The 27,444-nt window shown below is 41.2% G+C and overlaps 1 protein-coding gene across 2 annotated transcripts in view; it reads right to left on the bottom strand.

Annotated features, from left to right (window-relative positions):
• The window catches only part of KIAA1328 (KIAA1328 ortholog), a 665,562-nt gene that overhangs the window by 169,932 nt on the left and 468,186 nt on the right, over positions 1 to 27,444 (bottom strand). For both annotated transcript variants that reach the window (XM_069218089.1, XM_069218177.1), the window contains one exon: positions 7,776 to 7,948. In XM_069218089.1, coding sequence (XP_069074190.1) covers positions 7,776 to 7,948 — 173 coding nt within the window. The remainder of the gene's footprint in view (positions 1 to 7,775; positions 7,949 to 27,444) is intronic.

The following is a 27,444-nucleotide window of genomic DNA, read 5'->3' as shown; positions in this document are numbered from 1 at the left end:
TAAGCCTGACTGCTCTGTGCCAACCTACCAGGGGGTGAACTTAAGGTACTTTAGGGTGTGTTGGTGACTTGCCCTGACTATTATTCCTGCTTGCACAGGATCCATACCTCTGCCAACCGGAAAGTCCATTTCTAACACTTCCAGAGACTGAACCGGAACTTAAGTCAATCATACCGGTGCGATTTAACTAGACAGCTAAGCTGCTAACCAGATTCCTCGTCACAGATCACAGAATTTAGGGTGTTTTAGTGTGAAGGTTGGCCGCACAAGTATGCAGGGTGACATTAGATACTGCAGGCAGCCGAACGTAGTGGCTCTATGCTGACCCCATGGTCTTTGTGCAAGGAAAGTGGCAGATGGGTAGATGATGGCTACATGATTCCCATTACAGTTTTAGACTTACTGGTAAGGTTCTGTGCTTCTGGAAAAGGATGAGACCTGTCATGCCAGTTACTAAGTTGAAGGGTGACGTAAGAGTGCAGAAGGGAGAAAAGTAGCGGAACAGCAGCCTCAGGGGAGGGAAGAAACTCAATATGCATGTAATTCTTGAAGCAGTTTAACTTTTTGTAATCCTATATTCTTACTTGCATTAATAAATAATGTATTTTCTTTTTACTATGGACAACCATAGAGATGTCCCTTAGAAAATGGGTCCCTTTTCTTCTAATTGCCCCTAAATAATATAAAAAAGGTGACATGTAATAAGGGCCAATAGTGCATGATTATCTCATGATATATATATAGCTTTGTTCAGTAAAAATATGAATGGATATTGAGCTACAAGGATAAATATTTGATACCTAAGAAATAACTTTGAAATATGCTAATTTACAGCTTTTGAGGAGGTCTGATGTCAATATAAACCTCCAGGCAGAAGGCAGGACCCTGCACTCAGGCCCCCTCACTCTACCAAGCTCCATTGACCCATCTGTTGTTCGTCTCACTTAAAAAACATCATGAGAGCAATTCTTCTATTGATCTCAGCCAATGGTAATTACTTGGTGGAGCGTTCCAGTCCATTTGTTTGCCCACCATGCTACTCTAGACGGAGACTAGCCATAAGCAAATTAGTCTTGCTCCTTTCTCTAATAAGAAGAGTTCAGCCCGAACTGTTCGGTCAGGTCCCCTTCAGTCAGGAACACAAGCAACCCAGATAAGATTCAGCCTGTTGCATTCCTTATCAGTGAGGTGCAGCCTGAGTACAGAGGCACAGTGACCAACAGAGCTAGGTCTGGGCATCCCTGTCACACTAACGGCATTTCAATGAAACAAAAAAGTGATTTGTAATATGCATCAATTAATCTTAGCCACTGGCAATTACTCAGTCAAATCCCAGTACACCGTTTCTCTTCTTCGCTATGTAGCAGGCACTGGCAGCAACTTGGACCCAAATCCCTGGCCATGCAGAGCAGTCAAGGCCAGGCCCTTTGACATCCCCATGCACCCCAAAATAATACGCATGGGCAGGACCTGCCATTGTGCTTGAATTTTGCACCCGCCTCCTCCTTTTAAATGTTTAAATAAAATTCAGGCAGGTTGATCTAGTGGAAGTGCATCCACCTATGTGGATTAAAAACAAAAAGGAATTCACCCACCCCTACTTTAGAGTACACGTACTAATAATCGCACATACATTTAGTTGCAAAAGACAAATTCCATGTTATTGTAACAGCACAGCAAAACAGACGTGCTAGAGGAAAACAACTCTGCTGATAGTTGCGCTTTCCATTTGTCTTATATTTCTCTCAGTGATAGATATAATACCTTGTATTTTGTTACTTCTTAAAATACCTTTGTTTAGAACTCCTGAGCACAACAGACTAGCATGGCATAAACCATATATGCATGAGAACAGAGTGTAATACTACCATTGTTGAGAGGGGGCAGGCGCGACATAAGTAGTATAGTACACACAGAAATTATGCACTGAAAAAAACAAAGTTTACAGGGACGGTCTAGTTAGGTTCTGAATTTACTCGTACAAAACCATAGAAATTCAGCAGTTCTAGTTAGAGCTCTTTTAAGTAAGTATAACTCATGTCCTAAGGTAAGTATAACTTGCGCCCAGCACAGCAGACAGTGCGCATTTCAAGGGTGCTGGGCAGGGGCCCACCTTTGGCCCCCTGCACTTGTACTCCGCCAGCCTTTTCATGGTAGTGGAACCACCATAAAAAGGCTGGTGGAAAACATGGTTGTAATTAGCGCAGCAGAGCGAGTTCAGCACCGCCCTAGCTTATTACAACCAGCCCCGCCGTCAGCCCATCGGGATCTAGGTTCCTGGCAGGGACGATGGTAGGTTGATGGGTCTGTACACCAACCTCGTTATGTGGCGGTCTGAACACCACCGCGAGTTTGGCTGTTCTAGGAGCACCAGACTCTTAATCGGGGCGAAAGGCTTTTGGGAAAAAAACTAAAATAAAAAAAATTACATTAACAATAACCTTTAAAAAGCCAAAGTTATTAACAAACCAAAAATCTATTTCCTGGCAGGGACGATGGTAGGTTGATGGGTCTGCACACCAACCTCGTTATGTGGCGGTCTGACCACCACCGCGAGTTTGGCTGTTCTAGGAGCACCAGACTCTTAATCGGGGCCAAAGGCTTTTGGGAAAAAAACTAAAATAAAGAAATTACATTAACAATAACCTTTAAAAAGCCAAAGTTATTAACAAACCAAAAATCTATTTCCAATGGAAACCCGGTCCTAACTTCACAGTGGTGAATCATTATTATAACTGGATAATGAATAATTGGACTATTACTAGATGATAATTGGATTATTAATTATTAACAATAATTACAGAAGTGAACTATTAAAAACTGGATTATTAATCACGTTCACTAATAATAAATACCTATTAACAATTACATAATAACTTATGAATTAGTAATAAGCATATACATATATGCATACATGCACATATTTATGTTATTTACCCACATGCCAAGGAAGGACGCCAGTGGTACGTAGGTACAGTAAAATGTAAAGAAAAAAAGTCATTATATATATATATATATATATATATATATACACACATACATACATACACACACACACACACACACACAAATACAGTTTCAGAGCAAATTTATAGTGTTGCTGATGTTGCAGGGTGCTCTATACTAGAGCTGCTCTCCAACTAAACTTGAGAACTACCAAGAGTTCTCTCTTCTTTTTTGCATAACATATGCATCACTCTAAGCCTGAAAGGGTATTGTTTTGACTTATACTGGGTGCTCCCTTTTGTCTGTGCAAAGCTAAATCTCTCTGAAGAGCTATAATGATAGCAAAACATGTGTCAGGGATTGCTTTTGCTCATTCCAGGTTGGCTTGGATAGTATTTTACCAATTTGAAACTGTAATACTGTGCCTGGAGTGGTGAAAGGCATCTGTCACTTTACAGACTTTGCGGTATAAATGGCAAAATACTTTGTCCCTTTCTAGCTCAGCATGGATGGCACTGTGCTAATCCTATGCTTAAAAACCTTGCTAGAAAAGCAGACATTTGAGGTGAGCATTTTTTTTTTTTTTTTTTTTATAAACAAATTTTTATTATTTTCCGAACATATACAGTAAAGGAGAAAAAAACAGGTTCAAGTACAAGACAAGGACGCATGAAATTTGTACATCTTATCATTACTGTGGCATCATTGTTCGCCAACAACAGTACTGGGTTGTGGCAATCTCAGCAGCTCTTGTCCCCACAGTGTTCCTGTGAAACCTTATGTATCCCATTACTTATCTGGTTTATGTCATTGAATCTAGCCATCGTCCCCATATCTTTCCGAATTTGTGTGGGCACCCTCTAGACTCAAATACCAGTCTCTCTTGATTGGCACACCAGTCCACCCCCTTTCTCCATTTTTGGATCGACAGGCCTTCTGGGGACGTCCACGCTGCGGCAATATCTCGCTTAGCGACCAACAATGCCGTAGCTGCCAGTGCTCGTTTAGCATGTGATCCTCCCATTTCTTCCATTACCCCCAATAGGATTAGCTTAGCTGATTTTTGTATTTCTTGGCCCAGAGGCCCTTCCTATGTCCCGGGTCACCCCTTTCCAGTATTTTTTTTTGTTTTTGACAGGTCCATACCATGAGGTGAGCAAATTTAGAGTGTTGCTGGTGTTGTAGGGTGCTCTATATACTGGTGCTGCTCTTCACCTTAACTTGGGAAATATATATATATATATATATATATAGCATGAAGTGTCCCCAAATACAGCATATTACGGCGCGCTTTCTTCTTTTTGGCGTGCCAATTCTTTGGCAGGGATCGCCGATTTAATCTGAGCCAAACCTTTTCTTGTTAATTTTCTTCAGAGAAAATGTTAACTGCACTCCAAAGTCACCACAATGAAATAATTTATTTAAGAATATTCATTCTGGCAGATAAAGCTTTCCACGTTTCAGTCTCCCCGACCTTGGTTACAAGCATATATATACACGGATATATATATACACTGATATATATATACACTGAAGAAAGAACAAATGTTATAAGCTAGGTGCTGGAATAAGACATGAGCTAAACTTAAAAAAACAAAGACCACTGAAATACACCAGTTACAGTTAAACTGAAAAAAGAAAAAAATTTAATATCCTCTTCCATCATGCAGTGGCCTTTGGCCAGGCTCTCAACCCATCCCTGCACAACACCCAGAGCTCATATTCTTGTTCCTTTTTTTGTTCATGTTAACATGGCATAAGTGATATAATATGCAAGGTCATAAGCAGTGCATGACGGGGAAGAGGTTATAGTTTTTTTTTTTACTATACTATGACTGGTATTTTAGAAATTTTTAGGTTTAACGTTGGTGCATGTCCCATTTCCACATCTAATTAGAGCGTCACTTTAATCTTTGTTTTTCAGTTAATTTCTAGCGTTTCCTTTGTTAGATTTTAAATTGGACCACTGTCTGGCCTTTTGTGTGCAGCCAACCTCTGCTGCACTGAACCCTCTGTATGCACCAAACTCACAGCGGTGCATGGCCTTCAGGTAGGCTTCGTGCCCAGCCTCCCTCCCCCATGCATGCAGCCAAACCCTGTGGTGCACAGCCTTCAGCAGGCCCTGTGCTCACACCCCTCATGCAACCAGCCTCCACTGTGCAAGGCATTTGGTTGTGCGCAACAAACCTGCACCTTCTCGCTTTTGTTCCAGGTACTGCAATACCTACCCCGCATGTTTTCACCCCATGGTCTCATGAGAGTACAACACTGGCCCTTCAAGAATACTACAGTACCCATGACTTGAAAATGTTCCTTTTTCATTTTAATCACTCAGGGTTCCCTCTGGGTTCCCCGCTCGCCAACACAAGTGCCCAGGGGTTAGGATATCCCTACTCTGCTCCATTATGTTCTTTTTTTTAAAACTTTTCAGGACACAGGGACAGAGTCCTGTAATAGACACAGCAACATTTTCATCAGAGCTGTGGCCGACCAATCAAACTGCAGGATCGAAATTGACTGGAGGAAGCTCCCTCTATTGACTAGAAGGCTACATTTAAAAAAAAGAAAAAAAATGTCAGTAACTTAGGACTCGAGCTTGACAAACTGTCCAGATATACCTAACGTTTTGACCCCTTCATGCCCATCCCCAGCTTCTCTTTAAACACTAATTTCTAAACTGGCTGAATGGATTTACTCCAAATCACAAAAAGCACGTTGTTTTACTAAAACTCTAAATTTCGGCCAAATGTAGTCTAATTTTGGTTCAGCCATTTTTTCTGTATCGCAGATCAAAGTTTCCTATGGGAATTAATACGGGGAATCAAGGTTTTGGGAAACCACCTTTTTTCTTGGCCCTCGTATGACAGATCAGCACAAAACTTTCCATTAAGAAGCTGAGATACATTGAACTAATTGTTTGGGTAAGTTCAATATGGATTCTTTAAATGGTGCCAAAACTATTAGCAAAACAAAAGAAAACGGTTTCTATGGAAACTCTGACCTAACTATAACTACACAGTAGCAGGCATCACTGAAGAAAACCAAGGTTAAAGAGATGTTATATTTAGGCAACAATGTCAGTTGAAACATAACATTTTAACCTAAGAAAACCAGTGAAATTTACTACTTATAGTTATCTCAAGAAACCATAAGTTGTGACCCAATGTAACTATAACTTGCACCCCCCATCCACAGTGTTGTCATCAATTAAGGAATGTCAGATATTGCAGTGATGTTATCAATGATGTGATGAGTAACGTAATTTGTGAGGAAATTAGCCGTGCATGGCGAGGGCACGAGATGGTCATTTCTTTCATAGTGTTATGGGTAATATGATATGTATTTTATACCTAAAACGATTTACATTTATAATTGCACCTGTCATCAAGGATGAGGTTTTGAGCACTGTATTAGGTGGGCGAGTTATGATTTGCAAGGCTGTGGTGCGAGGTATGGAAGGCATGGCTAACATACCTTGGCTTATATTCTGCACATGTGGTTTATGCCACTGCAATTGTTCATATAAGCAGTATTTAAATAAAACCATGATCCAAAGGATTAAATTTGTGTAGTCAAGTAAAACCACATCAAAGAGGCCTCATGATGATAAGGAGAGTTGATTCCATGTAAAGTAATTGTATGATGCAATCTGTGAGGGAACAAACAATGATTTATTTTCTCTTGTGAATTTTACCTTACTGTGGTAATAAACTGTATGTAGTTTGACCATTGCAATATAGTTATTAATGTGTGGATGTTCGTTTATTAGTAGAGTTGCTCTAAAAACTCTGAATTAGTGGGCACATTTATTTTCACTAACATAGCATAAATATGATATATAAATGCATGACACTCAACAAATTACTACGTATTGTGTTTATGATCAATTAATGTCGCTGAGGAGTGTTCAGGTAACCTAGTGACCCACTGAGGCAAAAGCAGAGGTGTCTGCAAACGTCACAAAAACCTCAATACAGTGATACCGTAGCAGGACTGTAATACACACTAAGTCATGTACCCTCCAGTCACTGTAATATTACACACTACAGTAATTTGTTATATTACGCAGTCATTCTGAAGATCACTTTTTTTGAAACAGGAAAACAAATATGTAAAATGTTACCTATATACAATAGGCATTAGTAAAAATAATTATGCTGTTCAGACATGAGATTTTAATGAAACTTGGTTTTGCTGTATAAAGGAGGACATTCTGTCTGTAGAACTGATACTTTTTTAAGCTGCCACCTGCAAATTCAGACAACAACGAGCCTTGATTGTAATTAGAATGTTCAGATTTTGATGTCAGGAGAAAGGTGATTTCATCATCTAAATTCTTTATAATACTGCCAAGTAGCTGGCAAAAACTCAGACTAGGTTTCCCATTGGCTAATATACATGATTCAGTGGAATGCTTTAAATTCCATGATGTATAGAAAATAATCCACAGGATGGCCATCATCAGGCCTGTGAAATGATGATTTTGAAGCCACTGGCTTTAGTGCACTAACGTAAATAAACGGGGTATGTATGGTGTCACATTTGCCTATCAATAAATATAAATACACACATATCCATATACACGCACATCACCATGTATTGTATGTATGCATGAACATCTTCTATCACTGTCACTGTACTACTGCACAGACTGCTCCACTTTAGTTTTTCCTCAATGTAAAACTCTTTCCATGATAACAACTATGTTATAACGGAATGCATTCAAACAGGCACCTCACTTATACCATAACATTGTCAATTTAACTTCACTGCGGCTCGGGTAGGTGCTCAAGCAGTAGAACATTTACTTCATATTGAAGGCATCTTACCATTCTGAGGCCTGCCAGTGCCTTTCAGATACATGGCCAGCTCATCGAGGTCTTCGTGTGCAGTGAAGCCAACTGCTTTTTTCCTTCCAGTGCAACTGTCCTTCCTGGGGTGCTGGGCTTTGCAAGAGGTTGGCGTTCGGGAGAGGTGCCCCTCAGCCACTGACTTTAGAGGGCTAAAGGCAAAAATACAATGTCATTAAGGCAGGTAACATTGGGAAATCAATCCAATCGATCTAATATCGAATCACACGTGCACAAGAAAAATTGAGATTAAGTTACAAAATGTTTATTATTACTAAAATAAAAAAAATGCATCAGTGCAAGTTCCTATTTTCAACACTATAGTTTAAAAGCATAAAACTACTAATCATATCTATTAACTCAGATGCTATTTATTGTTACAGCTTTATGTGACTTAAGTGGATTGTCAAGAGTCCTAACACTTAAATCTTGAAAATACCTTAAATGAATACATAACTTGAGACACACCCACTTCCTTCCCCTCTCAGCTGGATTAAATATATATTTTTGCACGCACAAATAGTGTTTCGCTGTTAAATTAAAATAGACAGTATAGATGTGAATCACAGCTGTCAAACTAAAAAAAGTTGCAAGTACCACTTGTCTTAACTGAAGTGCCTTAAAGATGTTTGTATTTAAGCAAGGCAGGCGAAAGAAAGGCAATGCAACAAGAGCTGCTTATCTGTAATTACTGGAGTTCCATATCTCGAATATTAGCCTATCCACAACTGTTAATGTATGATCACTCCGCTCCCACTGGTAAACACAAATAGTTGCTGTCTTGGGTATAAAAACAAGAACTGCCAACAAGTTGGATAAAACCGAAATGATCCACAGCACTTTTTCATATAGGTCCAGGGAAAAGCCAGGTCACGGTTCACCGTGTTGACAGCAATCTCTAATGTTATATATGTTGTAGTTATGCAATACTTATTTTATGAACCCTATGCAAAATGGTAAAAAAAAGAGAATCGGGGTGAACTTGCTGGATTTGAAAGGCGCAAGAACATCTAAATCCAGTCAAAACTCTCTACACTGGCTACATTAGTGCAGAGACATATCATAAAAATAACTGAGAGCTTTTAATAGGCAAGGTGCCAGGGTTTAGGAAAATTACGTCCATGTTCTTTAAAATAACCATTCATTTATCGCTGGCTATCTGTTTGAATTAAGCACCTCCATTCACATGACTGTACCTTGTTGCTCACTTTAAACTATGTCCGCAGGGCTTCTCCATCACAACCTATTCATTCTGAGGTCCTCTGAGTGTCACCCTTGTGATCCCTTATTTCTCTACATAATAATCTCCTTTATTATGTATTTCACTGTTGCACCAGCACTTTCTTTCCCTTCCGCCTCTCACCGTGAACTTCACAACCCTATTGCTGCCTTTATGCTATTGAGTATTGAAGGCCCTCTTACCCCTTACACCAGCCTAAAGTGACATTATTTTTTCCATCTTCCCATCCAGACTTATTTCTTTTCAGATTTTGCACCTTCTTCTGTTCCTTTTTATTTTTATGCTATAAAAGTCATGTAGTTGACTTTGATCTCTTGTCCACTTTCTCCAAGTACATTAATTTAGATTCTCATACATATAGCTTCCAGATTTGTGTTAGGAAAACATATTAAAGGATAAGACTTAAAGCAACCAGAGTCTTAATTACCACATTACTTTTTTTTTTTTTTAACAGATTGTTAAATGCTTTTCTGTCTCCAGACTTCTACTTTATGTCCTTTACTTTGTATCTGTATTAAACTCTATTCAACTTTATCTCACATTTCATCGCTCCTGATTTCTTTCTTGTTTGACATTTGTTTTGTGGTTATGGGTATTCATGATCTTTCTGTTTCCCAACTGGTCTATGTTACATAGACTTCTCCCCCTTTATGCTCGTTGGTCTGGTTATCATGTTATTCGTGTCAAAACACCCTCCCCATTGTGCCTATCTTGGTTCAGATATTTTACCTGCTTGGACCACAAATCATGTATTTCATCACAACTCGAGGAAAACTACCCCTAACTCTGGTTTATTATTTTCTAAAAGCATCTTCTGTCTCGCTCATTCCCCACTAATTTTTCACCCTTTAAATACTGTTACTTGGCTGTTTTAATTTCAGTATATATCACTATGTGATTTGTTTTGAATTTTACACCATATCTTTATTATGTACAGCGCTTAGATGAAAGCACCAAATAAATAGATAACATAACAGAGCTCGGATTTTGCTCAAATGCCATGCTTTTTATTTTTAATATTTAAATATCTAGAGATTGTTCAACAAACAATTACTGAAACATACTTCAACTGGCTACGAGCAAGGACTGTTATTGTCTGTCGATATCACCACCCAACCCTAGACAGACAAAATAATTGTCAAGAGAACATCATACACATATACATGAGAGCTAAAAGAACATGCAAGGTTCCTTCGAATTTGACAACTAAGGGCCATATGTATGAACACATTTTCCCATTGACACAGAATGGGAAAACCCCTTTGGTACATCTGGCCCCATGTCCTCTCTTTCTTGGGCTTAAGACCTCCAATCAAAGGTTTAACCAAAGTTGCTCCCCAACTATATCCTCATATGCCTGTTGTCAGGATCATTCGAGTAGGTGGTAACAATGGAAATCTATGGGTTAGGAGGACCAGTGTTACCCACCATATGCTCCCTGGCTGCCTCTGAAAACAACTTGTGATACTCAGTGTTTACCAAATGACATGAAGATTCAAAGCATCCCTAACATGGAAAAAACCTTAATCCATGCAAAACTGAATATACACACAATGTGTTTATCATTTATTCAGTTTGTGATCCAGCTGGGCTATCAGAGGTTGAGTCTGCTATCTTGTCAGGATTGAGAAAGTGGGTCAATTTTAGGATTAAGAAAATAAGTCTCTTTACCTTGTATAGTCAAAGAAGCCCAGAGGTGGTTGGGACCTTTTACCACCGATGTCCCGGGGCCTGACTCACTGTGACATTGCAACTGAGCACTAAGTTCACCCTGTCCACCCTTGTCTCTAGGGATACAGAGTATGAAGTCAAATGCTTTTCAGAGAGGTAGTGTAGGAGACAGAGGCTCCGAACCCAAACAGTTATGCAACAGAGACAATGGATGATCTCTAGTCCAGTGCTTTTCTTCCTACATAAAGAGAAGTACTTTTCAGACACATCAAACAAAATGTAATATGGCACAAAGGAAGGTCAATCAGGCACACTTCTAACATACATAGTATGGTATTATACTCAGGGAAGGTCAGAGAAGGTCTACCCATGTTTATAGCACAGGGGCAAGATCACTATGGGATATGCAAGCACTCGTCCAGCTTCAGCAACCCATAGATCAGTTCAATGGTTATATTGTGGTAAGTCAACTTCATCTCACCAGGACATGCATCTCACCAGGAAAGGTATTCCGACGCTGAAGAGATGGAGGATTGCTGCCATGACTGAACTATGTAATGAGCTGTGTTTTCAATTGTGTCCTACTACTAAATAGTTCTGTCATGGTTTTAATGCGTAAAGAAAATAAATACCCATTCAGGTTAGCAGCAGAGACATGGTCCATGTTTGAGCTCACTTGGTTGGTTGCTCTGGAATCTCGAGCATGAGACCTGAAAATAGTAGCCCCAGAGGTCCTGCGCAAGGGTCACAGCAGTGACACAGGCAGGTGGACACATGTGATTTCCAGGTGTCAACGAAGGCAGCGGAGCAGCAGCACACGGTCTTGTGGCCCCACTGCCCACCCAGGAGCCACCCACACTGTTAGGGGTAACTGGTCCTCTGACCATATTTTCAGAGCTCCCGCCGGCAGGGTGCAATGCTGGTCACTCTCAGCTGTCGGTTCAGACATGCAAAGCTCGGCCAAGATGCTTAAGGGGAGGCCATGAATCCCACTCCTGCACTCAGGCCTGCATCACTTACACTACCTTTATTCAGTCCACTTTTCTAGGCTGTCTCACGCTCAAGTTTCTCTTCCTTGGGCAGTCATCCCTCTGCAGAGCAGGCACTTTTCTCTCTCTTGGGCAGGCAGGCTACCAGGCACCATCCAAAACATGGCTCTTCCAGCAAGCTAGCACAGATTTTAGATACTGTTACCTTACCTCAGGGAGATTGGCTATAAAGGACACCAGCCAAGCCTGTAATACCCTGCAAAGCACTCACTCACTTGGTCTTGAAGAAACTAGAACATGAATCCAGTAGTAGATCCTACTCTTACATCCATTTTCCAGACTTGGACTGTTCACTGTCCGGGTACTTCAACCAGTTTAAAGTGGCTTCCTTTCAAAACCGCATTCTCTTACTGCACTATTTATTGAATGTGATGGCTTTCACATGAGGCAGTGTGAAGACTCTGCACCTAGCTGACATCAGCCTTCTGGAATAGCACTCTTTGGAGAGACTGAAAGGTCAGCCCTGCCTACAAGATTCCCACAGTATTTACTAAACAAGAGCAGCCTGTGCTCCCAGTGCTAAGAATTGTGTTCACTTATTCTGAATGCACTTAGTTGTGTTTTTTTTCTTTCTCACTGGGACGCACTGCCCAAAAAAGTATTTTTCTAATAATTGTAAAATATATAAAGAGTAAGAACACAATATACCATTATGCCAAAAATATATGGTGGTCATTACTTTTTCCTATTTAACTATGAGTGTATCCAGTCAAATCTGTGTGACTTATAAAAATTATATTGTTGTTTACATTAAGTATATACAGTCACCTGAACTGACTATTGCTGAAATAATCTAAATGAAACTAATGAGAACTATTGTATTTTTAAAGTACAAGACTCTCACAGCACAACGTAGGACTGCCCCCTTCTCACATATATATAAAAAAATAAAACATCGGCCAAATCGCCATTAGTCAAGAAAGGATGATCAACAGACCTTTGTCAACCAGGGTCACTGCTGATTTTCTAAAGCAACCTTGCCTCCATCCTCCCACACTTCACTGTCTAAGGCTACACTCTTCTACTCTGGAATGTAAGCAATACATTATTGCAATTGAGGCCAAGAGTGTCAGGCTACCAGATATCCTACAGCTGTGGTCACTCATGTGCCACCATGCAGTGCAGAGGACATTCCCACCCCGACAATATCCTATTAACTTTGAAATATTGTGAGAGGGTGTACTTATAGGTGCCCACCTTAGTTTGGAAATTAGTATGTTTCTATTAAAGATGCCATTTTTGGTTGATAGGTGGAGGTGCAAAGAATAATATGGCTTGTTCTGAATTACAATATTTAGCTGGAAGTTTGTTGAGTTGCTATATTTCTTTTTGTGTAGTATTATGGAGAGTGATAGAGGCTCTGAATCAGATCAAGTGGTTGCTATCCTAGGATTTGAGGGCGTTATGGCTCTGCTGAATTATGTGTGGTCTTCAATCGCGTAACCCAAGTATGGAAATCATTCCAAAGACCAGGCCTAAAGACCTGGAAATCTCCCCACTCACAGGAAAGCACCCAGCATCCCTTCTGTGGAAGCAGCTACAAAAAACTGTGTTGTATGTCTCAGCACCTGTTTAAAAAAAGCGCATTTCCCTTGTACGGACAGCCATCACTACAGGAAGGTAGTACTCTCATTGTGTGGAAAGTGTCTCTTGTTCCATTTGTTAAAGCTGGGATTTGAGTTACAGCCCATGATCACATCAAGGTTTTTGGGCTCAGTCCCATTTCAAAGAGCCACAGCGATATTGGGTATGTGTCTACCAGCAGATGCACAAATATTTACCCTGGAGGAGCAAGTGTGAGTTGATTCTTTAGCATCAATTATTCACTCACTATTAGACAGTTGTTGAGTACAGGTGTGTTGGCATCAGAAGTTTGCTCCAGTTTTAACCTGGTTGGGGTATCATATGCATAGTTGTAGCACAAGAGTCTGAAGGATTTCACAAGGTCAGGAAGAGGGGATGGATCAACATTAAAAGCAGGAGATGCCATTGTTGAATGTTGTGGGTTAGCTACTTGTTTGGATTAGGTAAGAACTTCAGTGTTAGTAGTATGACTATTTGAGATCTAACTTCAAGATAAAACTTCATCAATTTCAGCACAGTGCCGTAGATACTCGTGTCATAAGATCTTTGGGCTAATATTTATTGACTGACTGTTAAATGTGGATGATAGTTTGAGTGGAAATAGGGCAGCCAGCACTGTGGGTATTGGCAGATTTCTCAAGGTTGTCACATATGGAGCTTAGTGCTGATTCAGTGCTTCTTCCAGGTTTTAAACTGTTTTGTAGAGACAATAGTAAGCTGTGCTGTTTGATGTAGTTTGAGATCTGTGTATTTGATTTGTGACAAGGCTTTTTCAATTCACTTGAGGGTGCGTTTACCAGTTTGTTGGGTCCGCCAGCTCAAGTTCATGTTTCTTTAGTTTAGGTTTGATGAAGGATTCTTTTCGATTTTTATGGGAATTTCAACCATTTATAAGGAGGAAGTTATCTCTATTGCAAGAATTGCAGCACGGTATTCTAGGAGATTAGTTTTGAAGATTTTTGTTGGGCAGGGATCTTCTGTGGAGGCTGCTAAGTTTAAACCTTTGATTAGGTCACCAGAGTCCTTTACAGTGAATAGGGTGAAAGAAAACAATTTAGGTTATTAAAGTTATCCAGCTTTGGCTGTAAGGGTGATGACTAGAATATGCTGTTTTCGTTTGCTGGAAAGAGTAACATCACAAAAAAGACAGTTCTTTGTGACAGTTTTCCGAAGGACAGACTCACTAACGGCAGGCTCACGAAAAAAATATCACCTCAAGGCAACCTTCCTAACGAGAGTGGAGATGTAAAAAAGTATTCATAATAAGAAAGCAAATATGAGAGGAAGTGGTAAAAACATTCAAAGCAACCACACTAGCAACAGAGCACCACCAAGCAACACCCCAAGGAAAGACCTACTCCAAGCAGCACAGGAGCGCATCTCAAGGCAACTGTCCAGTTAGAACACTCTTACCTTGTGCAACAACATTGCTCGACATACATCTCTGAGTCTGCAATGCCTGCCTGTCGCGATTTTTGATTGCATAGTCACCTCTCAAATTGAGACATTCTTTGAGACTTATCAACTGTTAAATAACAACCAAATTGCTTCCCTCACATTAACACAACAGGTTAGTTTGCCTCAACACCAAAGCCTAAGTTTAATGCTTGGCCTCATTTGACAATGTGCACCAATCTACTTTCCTACCATGCCTGAATCTGCCATTTTGGAAGGCTAATGCTCACCTTTATCTCTTATCCACTCTCCAACCAAATCCAACTGAACTCCTTCCTAACATGCCCATACTAAGCTTGATTCTGTAGTACTCCAAATGGTTCTTCTCCATCCCACATCATTTTCTACGTCTACCATCAACCCTAGCCTTTTTTGATTGGAACATTCAATTTCAGCTATTCCTTTCGGCTACTGCTTCTACGCGAATTACACACAAATGCTTCTCAGATCTGATGCCAATCACCGTTCCTCTGCTCAGTCTCTACCCTTATGCAGAATTAGCATGTATTCCTTAACAGAAGCTAACCAGCTCAGGTTTAACTAAGCATAAGGTAAAATATTAATTTTCATTGACTGACCCACTATCTGTAACTTCTCATCCTGGCATCCTTGCCTCCTGGAAGCAATGTTTGTGTCACATTAACATAGCTAAAATGCAGTGAAATGCTGTAAAGACACAGTCAATGAGTTATTTAAGGGGCACCTGGGTTCAGACACCAGAAGTGTACTGGTGTTGTTACTGTTGTCATCTATTCAATGGGTAGCTTGTGTACTATTGTTGTTACTCTTGTCATATATTTAAGCAGTAACTGGGTTCTGAGAACGAAGCGTACTGCTGTTGTTACTGTTGCCATCTAGTCAAGCGGCAGCTGGGTTCGGAGACCAGAAGTGTACTGGTGTTGTTACTGCTGCCATAAACTGTACTTTAACAGGTTTGCCTTGAGCTCTTTCTAAAATGGAGCAGAAACCTTGAATAAACATCACTTAGGACCTATTTTGGCCACATAAGGTACAACATCCTTCAATTTTGAATTCAACATATCCTCAATTACTTTGGGAGCTGTGCTGGAAAATGAAGCACGGCACCCGTTTTGAGAAAGGTTTTACGCTGTGCATTCGGGTTATGAGGGAGGGGAGACAAGAGTAATTTGCTGTTTGAAAGACGTGCAGTCTGGCGTTAATACCGCACCCAAACAGGAAAGGCTGAAAAGAAGAGAATCCAGTGCTACAAGATCTTCAATATCACAAACATCTAATTATAGATGGGCAGAGTACATGGTGCTCCAGAGAGGAATTCTATTCTAAGTACAAATCTATTCTTTCTGCTGGATAGTGAGAAGTGGGGGCATAGACCACTTCTGTAGGTTGCAAGTCTAGTGGACTTTGCTTTATAACCTTTCATGCTTGGAGTGGCTGTACAGTAACTGGTAAGAAGGCTGTTGCATGACTGCCAGGTAAACGTAATTTTGGTCATTTTTCTAAAATTACACTAAGTTCTTTTGATAAAGTCACAGAAGGTTTTTACTGTTCTGTTTCTTGTTGACAGTGGGTTCAGTATATCAAATACTTGAGCAGCATAAAGTGTTTCCTGTGTTTTTCTACCCTGAAACACAAATGTTAGCCCTATTCTGTGGATCCTCCAGGGTCCTTTATTTTGGTGAAAGACCACAATTCCAGATTTCATCTAATGAAATCCTCTAATTATTTAGGCACTTAAGTAGGCTTAAAATCTTTTTTCCTTTTGCATTGCAAACCCAGTTCCACCATGATTCAGTGGGCGGCTGGATGCAGAGTTTTAGCAGTTAATGTATTCAGTCAAGATGGGAAGAACTGGCAAAGATGCTTCCTGTGATGCTCTAAGTGAAGCATATTTTGGACCAAGCTTTGATCAATCTTGTGATGGTACCTCCCTTTTAGCTTCTCATATGTGATTCTGAACACTCCTGAAGTCTGTGATACAAATGTTTTGTTTTTTTAACCCCGACCTACTGCAAGATCCTCTTGAGGTTCAACATACTTTGATGCAAGAGGGATATTTTTCCTACTTGCTTGAAAGCTTCTCCTGGGAATCAGAAAGGTAGATGACCTTTTGGGATATGCTCAAATGTGCAGAAGGTGTCCTGGGGTATTAGATTAGTAAACAAATATAATTTGTCTTTTAATGCATATGGTGGATAAACAAGACAACTGTATGTAGGTCATCACAATATTTTAAAGTGATCTGACATTTGTTGGGGGGTAGCTGAGAGTGTAGACAAAGTTGAGAGTTTGAGAGTGCAGATTGGGAATGAGTGTTGATGACGGGTGACAGTGCAGATAAGGCATTACGGTGAGAATCAGGGGTGAAAACTATTTGTGAAAAGGTTAGTCTAGAGCTGCGAGTTTTTCTTTAAGCTTTTTTGGCACTTAGTGGTCTTAGTTTGTTGTCTGTTGTTTTGTATATCTGAGCTTTCAGGCTCCATGTGGCAAATATGAATTGGGTTAGATTTTGGGTGATGCGAAATGAGCTGTTTAATAAAATGGTTGGATTATGCATTATTTGGTGAAAAAGCATGCCTTGATATGAAAGGTCCCAGAGAGGTACATTTAACTAAAAGACAAGTAACAAAATGAGCATTTGTAAAACGTTCAGTCTACTAGCAGTTTAACACTCTCACTATGACTTTCCGACGTTTCCATCAGAGAACGTAGTTTGAGTTGTCCTGTTGTGGTACGTTATCATGTATTATAGTTCATCTACAGTCCAGCTACACGGTTATTTGCCTGGTGTGGGAATTGACTGTTGTATCATCACTGGTCCCAATGGATCGGGCTGTATAATATTGGTGATGTAGTGAAGCTGGAGTGTGCCAACATTTCTTAGGTCATATTATTCCTGCTGGACCACAGCCTGATGTAGTCTAAGCTTGGCATTGCTTAGCCCATGCAGAGGCAGACCTATTTGAAGAACAGATGAGGTTTTATCGAATGAACTTTTTGAGTTTTCAATATAGTTGATGCCTTCAGAACACTCCAAAAGTACCCTGGTTTCTTAAAGTTTCTGGATCTCTTTTTTGGTATTCTCGTGCCAGTTACTGTGCTCTAGAACAAAGCACAAGGAAGTAACAAGCTCTGCAAGGAGTGCTATAGAATTGTCACTGCTCACTCCTGTGATTATGTGGGTTAAATTTTTGCTTTTGTATTTAATTTGTGTCTCTCCATTTTCAATATCTGGCTTCGGTTACTCAGCATATACACCAACTGCTTGTTTCAATGGCAGGGAATGCTGAACCTGTGACTCTTAAAAGTGCAACCTCTTCTCAGAAGGGGGATCTGCCTTCACCCTCAGTGGCTTGAGACACGCGGTAAGAAGCTCGCAGCTATGAAGCTGCTAACCACTATGGTTCAGACAATGAGGTCGTTTTCAGTTCTTGTGGTCATCATGCAATCAGATGGGTGAGTTTGATGCCTATGAAGAGATCCCTGTTTAATTACGTTTAGGCAGATTTGTAAATCGGTTCTTAAATCGTAGAACTTTGACAGAAACAGGCATAAAACAAGCGAACAACTGAAAGTTGGAAATAAAATATACTATTTCCTCTCACGCCACGAAATAACACCCTCTACTGATGAGTTACATATGTACATTAAGATCATAAGACCAGTTGAGTGTCCCCCTTTTCCTGCTGGATGCCAGACCTACCAGTTAGAGTTGGAGTAACAAATCTCATTGCATGACTGCAGATGTTTTTAAACTAGATTTGTTAAAATAAACCAAATATGCGGGATTCGCCCCAGCTTCCTATAAGGCAATAGGGTGCAATATCAGAATCCAGGAGCTAGGAGTAAGGTGAATGGTAGACAAACAGAAAGGAGTAACATTACGAGAGCGACAAGGCAGGGATGTCCTTCTGTCTCCTTTGTAAGACACTCACTTTTTAACCCTTTTCTGCAAAGAGATAAGAGCAACTCGGACATTAAGGGGGTGAAGTTGCGGCCTGACATTTTCAAAGCCAAAACTTCTGACAATGTTATAAAGCTTCCCCTGACTGATCGTGAGAGACTGATCCCTGCAATACTGACAGAACTACAGAAGTGTCAACTGGTTTAAAAATTTGAAATCAACATGTCAAAATCAGAGGGAATATACCTTAATATACCTACAAAACTTATGGACACCATACAAACTGAAACACCACTTAACTGAGTGAAGATAAACCCTGAAAGCCTATAACAAAACCTAAAACACTGTCTGCAACATTTGCTAGTAATAGGGAGAGGATCAACTGCAAGCTTGAGGCAGAACTATCTACTTGGCGATCACAACAGATATCATGCCTGGATCAAATAGCTTCGGTGACCATCGTCCCAAAATACTATATTTTTTCACGTGCTCCTGCAGGCTGAAACAGGACATTTAGATAGTACAAAATGTAGGCTTGGACTGCAAATGGCAAGAAAAAAGGGCAAGAATGGGCTGGAAGCAGGGAACTGTTAGATTTATAAGAGGGGACTTGGGCCTACATCGTTTACGTAAATATCAGGCTACCCATTTGAAATACTTACTGGAATAGTGCCTCACAGGAAGACAAAAAGAAGAGGGTTACGGTGATCATATACTAGTTGGAAGGACCCTGCGGGAGGTTGCATAGGCACCCAAGGCACAGAGACTCTCTACTCTACATTTTCCTAGTAACCAAAGCCCCCCTGATGTTCTGGGACACCCTAAGGTCAAAAGAAAAACCATCCTCCAATGCAATGCCTTTTAAACCACTTCTAACCAAAACAGACTTTTCTCGAGGAATGAATAACAGAGTCCATAGGTGCGGGAAACGGTGGGCTTGTTCCTACAAAGGCCAATCAAGATTTTTCTACAACTAAAGAAAGAGTATGGTCCTCCAGAGGAAGGAAGACAACAATGCCTGCAGGCCAGAGCCAAGGAGGGTAGATCTAGATCGTTGCTATTTGAAAAACTGTTTAAACCACACTTCCCAGACTTCTGCACAATTCAATTTATAAAGTATTGGTGGATACAAAGGAAAGCATACCTTATCCATTCCAAAAACAATAGAAAAAAGGGCTGGCGATTACCCTAGATGAGGACCAATGGTATCAGATATTGTGGATGCCTAACAACTTTGCAAAGCACACACAAGGCAGGTACGTGCGTCAGAATTTAATCTATAATTTCATAAACTATGGTCCTTGTTGGGAATGGAGAAACTGGCATACACAATATAGGACAAATCTCAGAGATTGTGGGGACCTGTGTTCTGATTCTTGGCTGGCACAGGACTGCCTCAGTGTGAAATCCCCAAGTGACTTCAAGTCCTGAGGTCGATAGAGACAAACTCCGGGAAAGGAAACCTTTAAGAACAGGGTTTCAAATAACACTGAAAAGTTTGTAACGGAGCAAATGGTGTATCACCAACAACAAATTTAATGAATTGGTTCTTGCGGGCTAAGTGGGGGGATTTTTTTTACTGATGGATGTCAGAAGGCTATTGCTATGTAAAATACCATTAAAAATGAAACAAATAAACCAAAATACATCCAATGATGGCTGTCGCGGGTGTACGCACATCCACAGTGGTCAATTTTCAATGTCATTTGTTAGAACATTACAAATGCACTGCTGTGGATGCACCAATATTCATGGATACTAAGCAAAAAATGGCAAAGCCACTAGATTTCTTATTGGCTTTGTCAAGCCAATGCTTGCTAGAAGATGCTTTGACTGAATGATTCTAATGAAAAAGACTTATAAAACTTGACATAAACCCTTTTCACGCTCCACCAAAGGACAATTGTCAGAAAAAAAACTGTTTCTAAATCATTTGTGCCTAGGTCCTTCCATTGATACATTCCGCCATGCTTTTTTATCACCTACACCAAGAATATCTGGATCTCCCACACATATTTGTGATAACTTTACTTCTAATTAATCTATATGTGAACCACTGACAGCAGTTTTTGTTCTGAAAATCTGACAATGTTTTGGAATTTGTTGTTTAACCGTGGACACTCATGACCTAAAAGTTTCAAAATAGCTTGTTATAGGGACGGATAGGTTTGCCTCTGCTCTGAGGCTTTACCCAATCTCCCTCTGACCTAAGAACCATCATCACACCAGGTCAGGTGGCCTCGCGCTCCTTCATCCTCGTTAGAGTAATTAAAATTAACCCCACACAGCGCGCAACTCGGAGACGTGAACGCCGGACCTTTTCAGCTTGACGGAATTCCATATCGCGACAGCCCTGCTGGGCTCAAATGGCAAACTCCAAAATGCCATTTAAGATCAACTGAATAGCAAAATTATTTGCATTCCTTCAAAAGGAGAACGACCATTAACCTTTTGTTTTATTGAATTAAAATGCCACGGAAGTGCAGTGGCAGTCCTGGGAGATGGGAGTACTTTCTAGAACGAAGAATAGCTGTCATTTATTAGACACAGAGAACAATTACCTGATAGGATGCTTCCTGACAAAAGGCAGATTGGTATTCTCGCCGCTGAGAAGTCAAGCCCGATAAAAAACACACACTGGCAGCCCAGGCCTCCGAGACTTGAATAATTTAAAGCTGCAGTTGGTGCAATTTGAATTTTTCTTTAGGGAGGCAAAGTTAAATACCTTTAATTTGGTCTAATTATTTCAAATTTGAAAGTTAATTACGGTTGATCATTAAATAACAAAAAGGACTATTGTCTCCGCAGAGTCTTACCTCCTACCCTTTACATTACTTGAGCGCGGTTTTAGTATGCATGAATTACCTTTCGAGTAATCGCCCGCGATGACTGAACGTCGGGGAGAAACGGGCACGTGCACATTGTCTGAACGGGAAATGACGGACATCTTGAGGCTCGGGGGACCCGCGTGCGTCGCTTCTGAGGGACTTCAATGGACACCTTTTTACTCACCCGTATGCGCTGTTTGAGGCAATGCTTCATACAAACACATTAAACGTATTTTATGGGCAAAACGTCACTATATGCCAGACTCTGGAAACAACGAGTCATTTGAAGCCAACGGAATTCATTTTTTTGTAATGTTTTTTGCTTCCTTTAGGCTGTTGCAAAACTGTCATTCAAGCACTAAACTCCTCAATCGGATTATGGCAATGCTCTTTACATGGGCATTGCTGAATATCTATTAAAAACACTTCAAACTATACAAAATGCGACAGCGTGCCTAGTGCTCAACTTGCACGCACGCTCCCCTCACCCCGAACATCAAGTCTACACTGGGAACCCGCACAAAGGTGCTCAATATCTGAACTCTCATGCCACTCACGGAGCTATCTATGCTGCAGGGCTTACTTCTTTCATGACAGAACATGTCTTCCATAGACCAGTCAGTATCCTCAGTTCCTCTACTTTGGCGCTCTCCCACATTCCTCCGGTCAGTCCTTTTTTTATAACTGGCGGCCCACCACCATAACACCCTTCCTCTGGATAGGTCCACAACTAACTTCCTCAAGTACAGGAAACTGCTCAAAAGTTAGCTTTGTTATCTCTTTCCTATCCTTTGTGTTCTAGGCTTTGGGCCATCTGTGTCCGAGCCTCCTTTTTTGGTGTCCTTGGCACCTGGATACGCCCTCAATGAGGGGTTTGGTGCCACATAAACCCACATAACATAACATGGGAGGGGGGACTGTAACAGAAGGGTTTGGAAACAGCCAGTCTGCTTTCAAAATAAATCTCATTCCCAAGTCAAGAGAACAGCTTAAAAGTGTCATAGTTGTGGCAAGCTTTTATCAGAGACCTTCCCATAAAGAGTTGTTTAAAGTGAGACTGCATTTGAGGCAGGACATCCAGGCCACACCAAAACCACAATAAACCCACCGAGCGTACCCTCTGATGCGGACAAGTTTCTGGCATGTTATAGAAATTATCAACTACTATGGGTTTTAGGCTAGATGAATTCACTGCACTTAAACCCTCATGTTAAGAGCAGGTCAGAAAGAAAGTTAGAAATTCGCTTCTGTAAGCTTACTCTCAGTAAAACTAAAACGATGAAATTTTCCCAAGAGTAGTCACAGACTTCTCATGAGCTGTGTCTGAGCTCCCACAGTCCACAGACAGAGGATCCACAAAGGCAAACTGTCTTTCACAGAGTGTAACTTTGACTCACATTTGGTAGGTTGGCTGGGGTGCCAAGGCAATATCCAGTGAAAAGTGAGTGGCATTTTGACTCACATTTGGTAGGTTGGCCGGAGTGCCAAGACCGTACCCAGTGAAAAGTGAGGGGCATGTTGTGAGCAATAGTACATAGGCAGAATTTCAGGCTTACCGCAATAGAGCAAAGGTAGGTTGTCCAGGTCAAAGGTTTTACGTTCAAACTTAGGGACTGATTTATAACTCGGCGAACAGGTTACTCAGTCACAAAGGTGGCGGACATCCTGTCCCCCGGAATCAAAATTCCATTCTATCCTGTGGGATTTAGATTTCAGCAGATGGGATATCCGTTACTGTTGAGACAGAGAAACCTGTGCACAAGTTCTAAATCAGGCCTTTAGTCTCCATGTGCTGAGAAAGCTTCTTCTTGTCAGCTGGGTAACAAAGTACCCAATGACCAAACAAATCAAGACTTGACGTTCCTAGTATAAACAGCTACTTCATACTTCGAAAGAGTTTCAACAGAAAACACATTGAAATGTATGTATAATTACATATACCTAACAAATCTAGTTAACTGAAGTGCTAAACAATTTCCTTCATAGCTAGTGTGGTCGTTTCAAAGCTGTAGTTTCTACAAACTGTCAATGTGAATATGAGATAACACATGCACGATTGCTAAAATACGTACATTTTCATCCAGAACAAATGCCTCTCCTCTCAGTGCCATTGTTGTGGTGTGTAGATATCTATACCATTATTAAAAGTTTACTGAGCCACTGAACTCCAGTAAAACACTGTGAGTGCAACCCAACTATTTAAGAAATACCCCTGGCTGTAGCAGGTAGAGTGCCCTGGGGGGTCCAATGGGCAGGTGCTCCCACAATTTGCATCCCAGGGCACTTTGCTATTACAGAATGGGCCAAACTATCCCTCACTTGACCCTTCGTATGTGCTGTATTATGGACGCTGGCACAGGGGCTATGAGACAGTCGGGAGGCACCACAAAGGGGTGGTGTACAATCAATGTGCCCCCTAAGGACATCCCTTTGGAAAGGGCTAAGTGGGTCCCACGAACTCCCGACCCCCAGACAGCCCCTTAGAAGAGTGTGCAGTCACTCAATGAACCTGCCTGGAGAGGGATCTCCATCCCCCTTGCATGTGAAAGGCAGACTGGCTGCTTTAGGCAGTCAGTCCGTCTTTCACTGCTGCGCTGCCCTCAGGGAGTACTAGCTCACTGTGTAGGGTATTATCAGTAAAAGGGCTCCCTGTCTGCATCGGCACATGTAGCTAAAGATGAGCTGTGGTGCAAACAGGGACTCGGCATCCCTTGTAATACGACTCCTAACTGTTCATGCCAGGATGAATACATTTCCAATCTTCAGCGCAATAGGACATGCCACAGAAGTCTAACTGGGGCTGTGTTACATAAAGTGCCCAATGGGCACTACGGGCATGTGCTCCTGCTTTCTGCACCCCTTGTGCTTTACATGCTTGTGCTGGCCTTTCATTATAACAAAAACACGTGCTCTTGACCTGTCCTAAAGGGGTGTCCCCTCATTTGCATTCTGGTGTGGCCCCGTGCAAAAGGTAAACACTATGTCCCTGAGGCCACACTGTACTAAGGACATGGAGGCAGAGGCAAAGAGGCCATTGGAGGCTGACAGTTTGTGCACCACAAAGAGGTGGCGCCATCAGTGTGTCCCTAAGGACATCCCTCTGGAGTGGGGGAGGGGGGTCTCCATTAACCACCCCCCACACTCCAGTGCACACTGATGCAGTGACTCATTGCAGTTGCCCATAAGGGGATCTCTGTCCCCTCTGAAAGTGCAGCCCAGGTAGCAGCTACACTGAGAAAGGCTGACAAGCTGCTTCAATCAACTGGTCCATCTTTCATGTATGCTCTGCAAAGTGGGCAGCGATTATCCGTAGTAAGGTGCACTGTCCCCGTTTGTGCCCTGTGCACCTACTTAAAGGTATGCCGTGAAAAAAACACCTACTGTGAACCCTTACTGTAATACGCCCCTGCAGGGACATTGCAATCTTTGTTGACTACCCTACAATTATTCCTTTGAAATATTGCATTACATAATTATAGTTTTCAATCAAGGACTTACTGTGGTTTTGAAATATTTCTTCAAAGAAACATTGCATTTTGATTACACAGTTGATTCAAAACGTGTCAGCATTGAGATGTTTCAGAATATATTTATATGTTTCCAATGTTTAGAAACAAATTACTAAAATGGATAACCACCAGTTTGGATCAATTCGTTCAGATAAAATGCCTAGTAAAACGTCTAGCCAGAAAGACTTGTATAATCAGACAGTATCTCTGAAACTTGGTGTTGGTAAGAACAAAGTCCTTACTGGATTTTAAAGCAAAGATGGCGCAAGGAAAACATTGCTGGACACACTCTTCAAACAGAGGAACCCCAGAGCAGAAAGCCAAAGCAGATCAATATTTGGAAGAAGTGATTAGGTTACAAAACAGGCAGATCTTGCCAATAGGAATGATTGAGAATGATACACTTAAAAGTCAAACTTGAGCCCCTGATTGAAGACACAGGAAAAAAAAAGACCATCACGACAGCAAAAAATATAAACAAGTAAAAACCGCTACACATAAACTCCTTCATCACTAGTAATCAATAAATCGTTTAAAAAACGGAAATGCATTTGGCTATACTCCCCTGTCGCAGAACAAATAAAAATAATAACTAACCACCTAAGGATAATTGCCAGCATGCCTGCACTCCCTAGACGCGGATGAACGCTCACAAGTCGGTCTGCTGGGTTGTGTAATGTTAATTAGCTGTGTGCGGTCTGGAGGCTAATGAGTGACATGCTGCCCTCTGTGCGCCGTGTGTGCTTCGCTGGAAGTGTTGCGATCACCGAGCAGGCCCACGCTGCACGCATGCACGCACTACACAGAGGCTGTCGCTGCAGCCGGGCACCCGTCAGATGGTAGCAAAATGGCGGCCATTTAGTTGACATGACAGCAAAGGACTGTTTACAATACCCCCGTGTAAGATGATTTTTAATGCTTTCCAAAAGTTGTAGTGGATCATGTCAACTGCCCCCAAATACAGAATACCCGAATCCAGAACTCAAACCAGTGTTTATGATATTTAAAACAATCTGGTTCATGGTTCAATAATGAAAATAGATCAGTTTGTCATATCATTTGCACTCCTTTGGCTTTTGTTGACCACAAGTCTGTTGCCCTAAATTTCCTTTCTTAATTGTTTTGATATTTTATCTGGCCAATTTACCTTTATCATACTGAATATAGGGAGCACACTTGACCAGTCTCCAGGGATTTAACAAAATTAACTGCTAACCGTTATGGTGGTGCCTACAACTTGAAATACCCTATAATGTAATTTACGTAGACAGCTACTGTTGAGGGCTGAATGTCTATCCAAAGTAGGAACCCCTCCCTTCTTAGACCAGCATCTGAATCACATTTTGACTGCTGTTGCACAACAACACACCAAACTTAACTTTCTTACATCTACTATTCCTGCTGGGATATAAGCCATCAACCAGGACTCTCCAGCCGTCTCTGTCCTAGGCTTTTCTTTTATTCTGAGTCAGAGTGTGTCTAATTTCCTTGCAGTCAGCCTTGAGACCTCCATACCAGATGTTTCTTGGCCTTCTTCTTTTCCATTTAGGGATCCAGGTTTCTTTCCAAGCCGCAAGGTGATGTGTCGGTTTCCAGGAGCGCAGCATTAGTTCCCCACTGTGATGCAGGATATTTTGACACCCAGGGACGATGCATGGAAAACCCAGAATGTGTTTAGCAGAGGCAACAGGCACTGTGTCGATCTGGCAGGTGATGCAGTGATTTTTCAGCTAAGAGGCAGGCCCTGCTTCGATCTTCTGACGCGTTGAATTTCCTTCTCTTTGGTGAAGGCTTTGATGGCCCTGAAACCTCAGGACAGGAGGCAAGCTCAATCCAAGGCAAGCTCAATCCAAGATCTTGGGGAGCACTTGAGGGGGAAGGCAGAGTTCTTCAAGCAATTATTTTCTGCAACCATAACCGTGAACTTTCTAAAAATGTCATAACTCAGCTATTATGCAATTTTCCTACTAAATGTACCTCAGAGGTCTACAGTTGCTTTTTCACCCAAAAAAACCCCAAAACTCTTGGACGATGATGGCAAAACTTGCAGGCTTTGACATTTCGAGCACCTCCCAAAGACTAAAACTGCCTGCGCTTAGCAGTAGTTGTCTCCTGTAAACTGTATACAGTGGATTGCTGTGCAGGAGGAAGATGCAGAAATTGGTTTTGCTTATTTAAAATGTTTTAGTACTAAGGCGCATGCTGAGCAGGACCAACACCAACCCTCCCTTCCCCCACCCTTGCAAAATGACAACTAGAGTCTACTGCTCAAAGGTTTTTAAATATTAAACACATTAGGTTGTGGTTCATCATCTTCTGAAAGGGCAGCTACAACATGCTTCAGCTCAATCCACAATATGTGTTTTATTTGACCTGATCAGCTTTCACTGGTGTTTAAGACATAAAAGGGCATCTTTACACCACAGTCT

This window comes from Pleurodeles waltl, chromosome 1_1 (genome assembly GCF_031143425.1).
Source record: "Pleurodeles waltl isolate 20211129_DDA chromosome 1_1, aPleWal1.hap1.20221129, whole genome shotgun sequence".
Classification (NCBI taxonomy): Eukaryota; Metazoa; Chordata; class Amphibia; order Caudata; family Salamandridae; genus Pleurodeles; species Pleurodeles waltl.
Note: the sequence above shows the minus strand (reverse complement) of the source record. Positions and strands in the feature narration are given on the sequence as shown.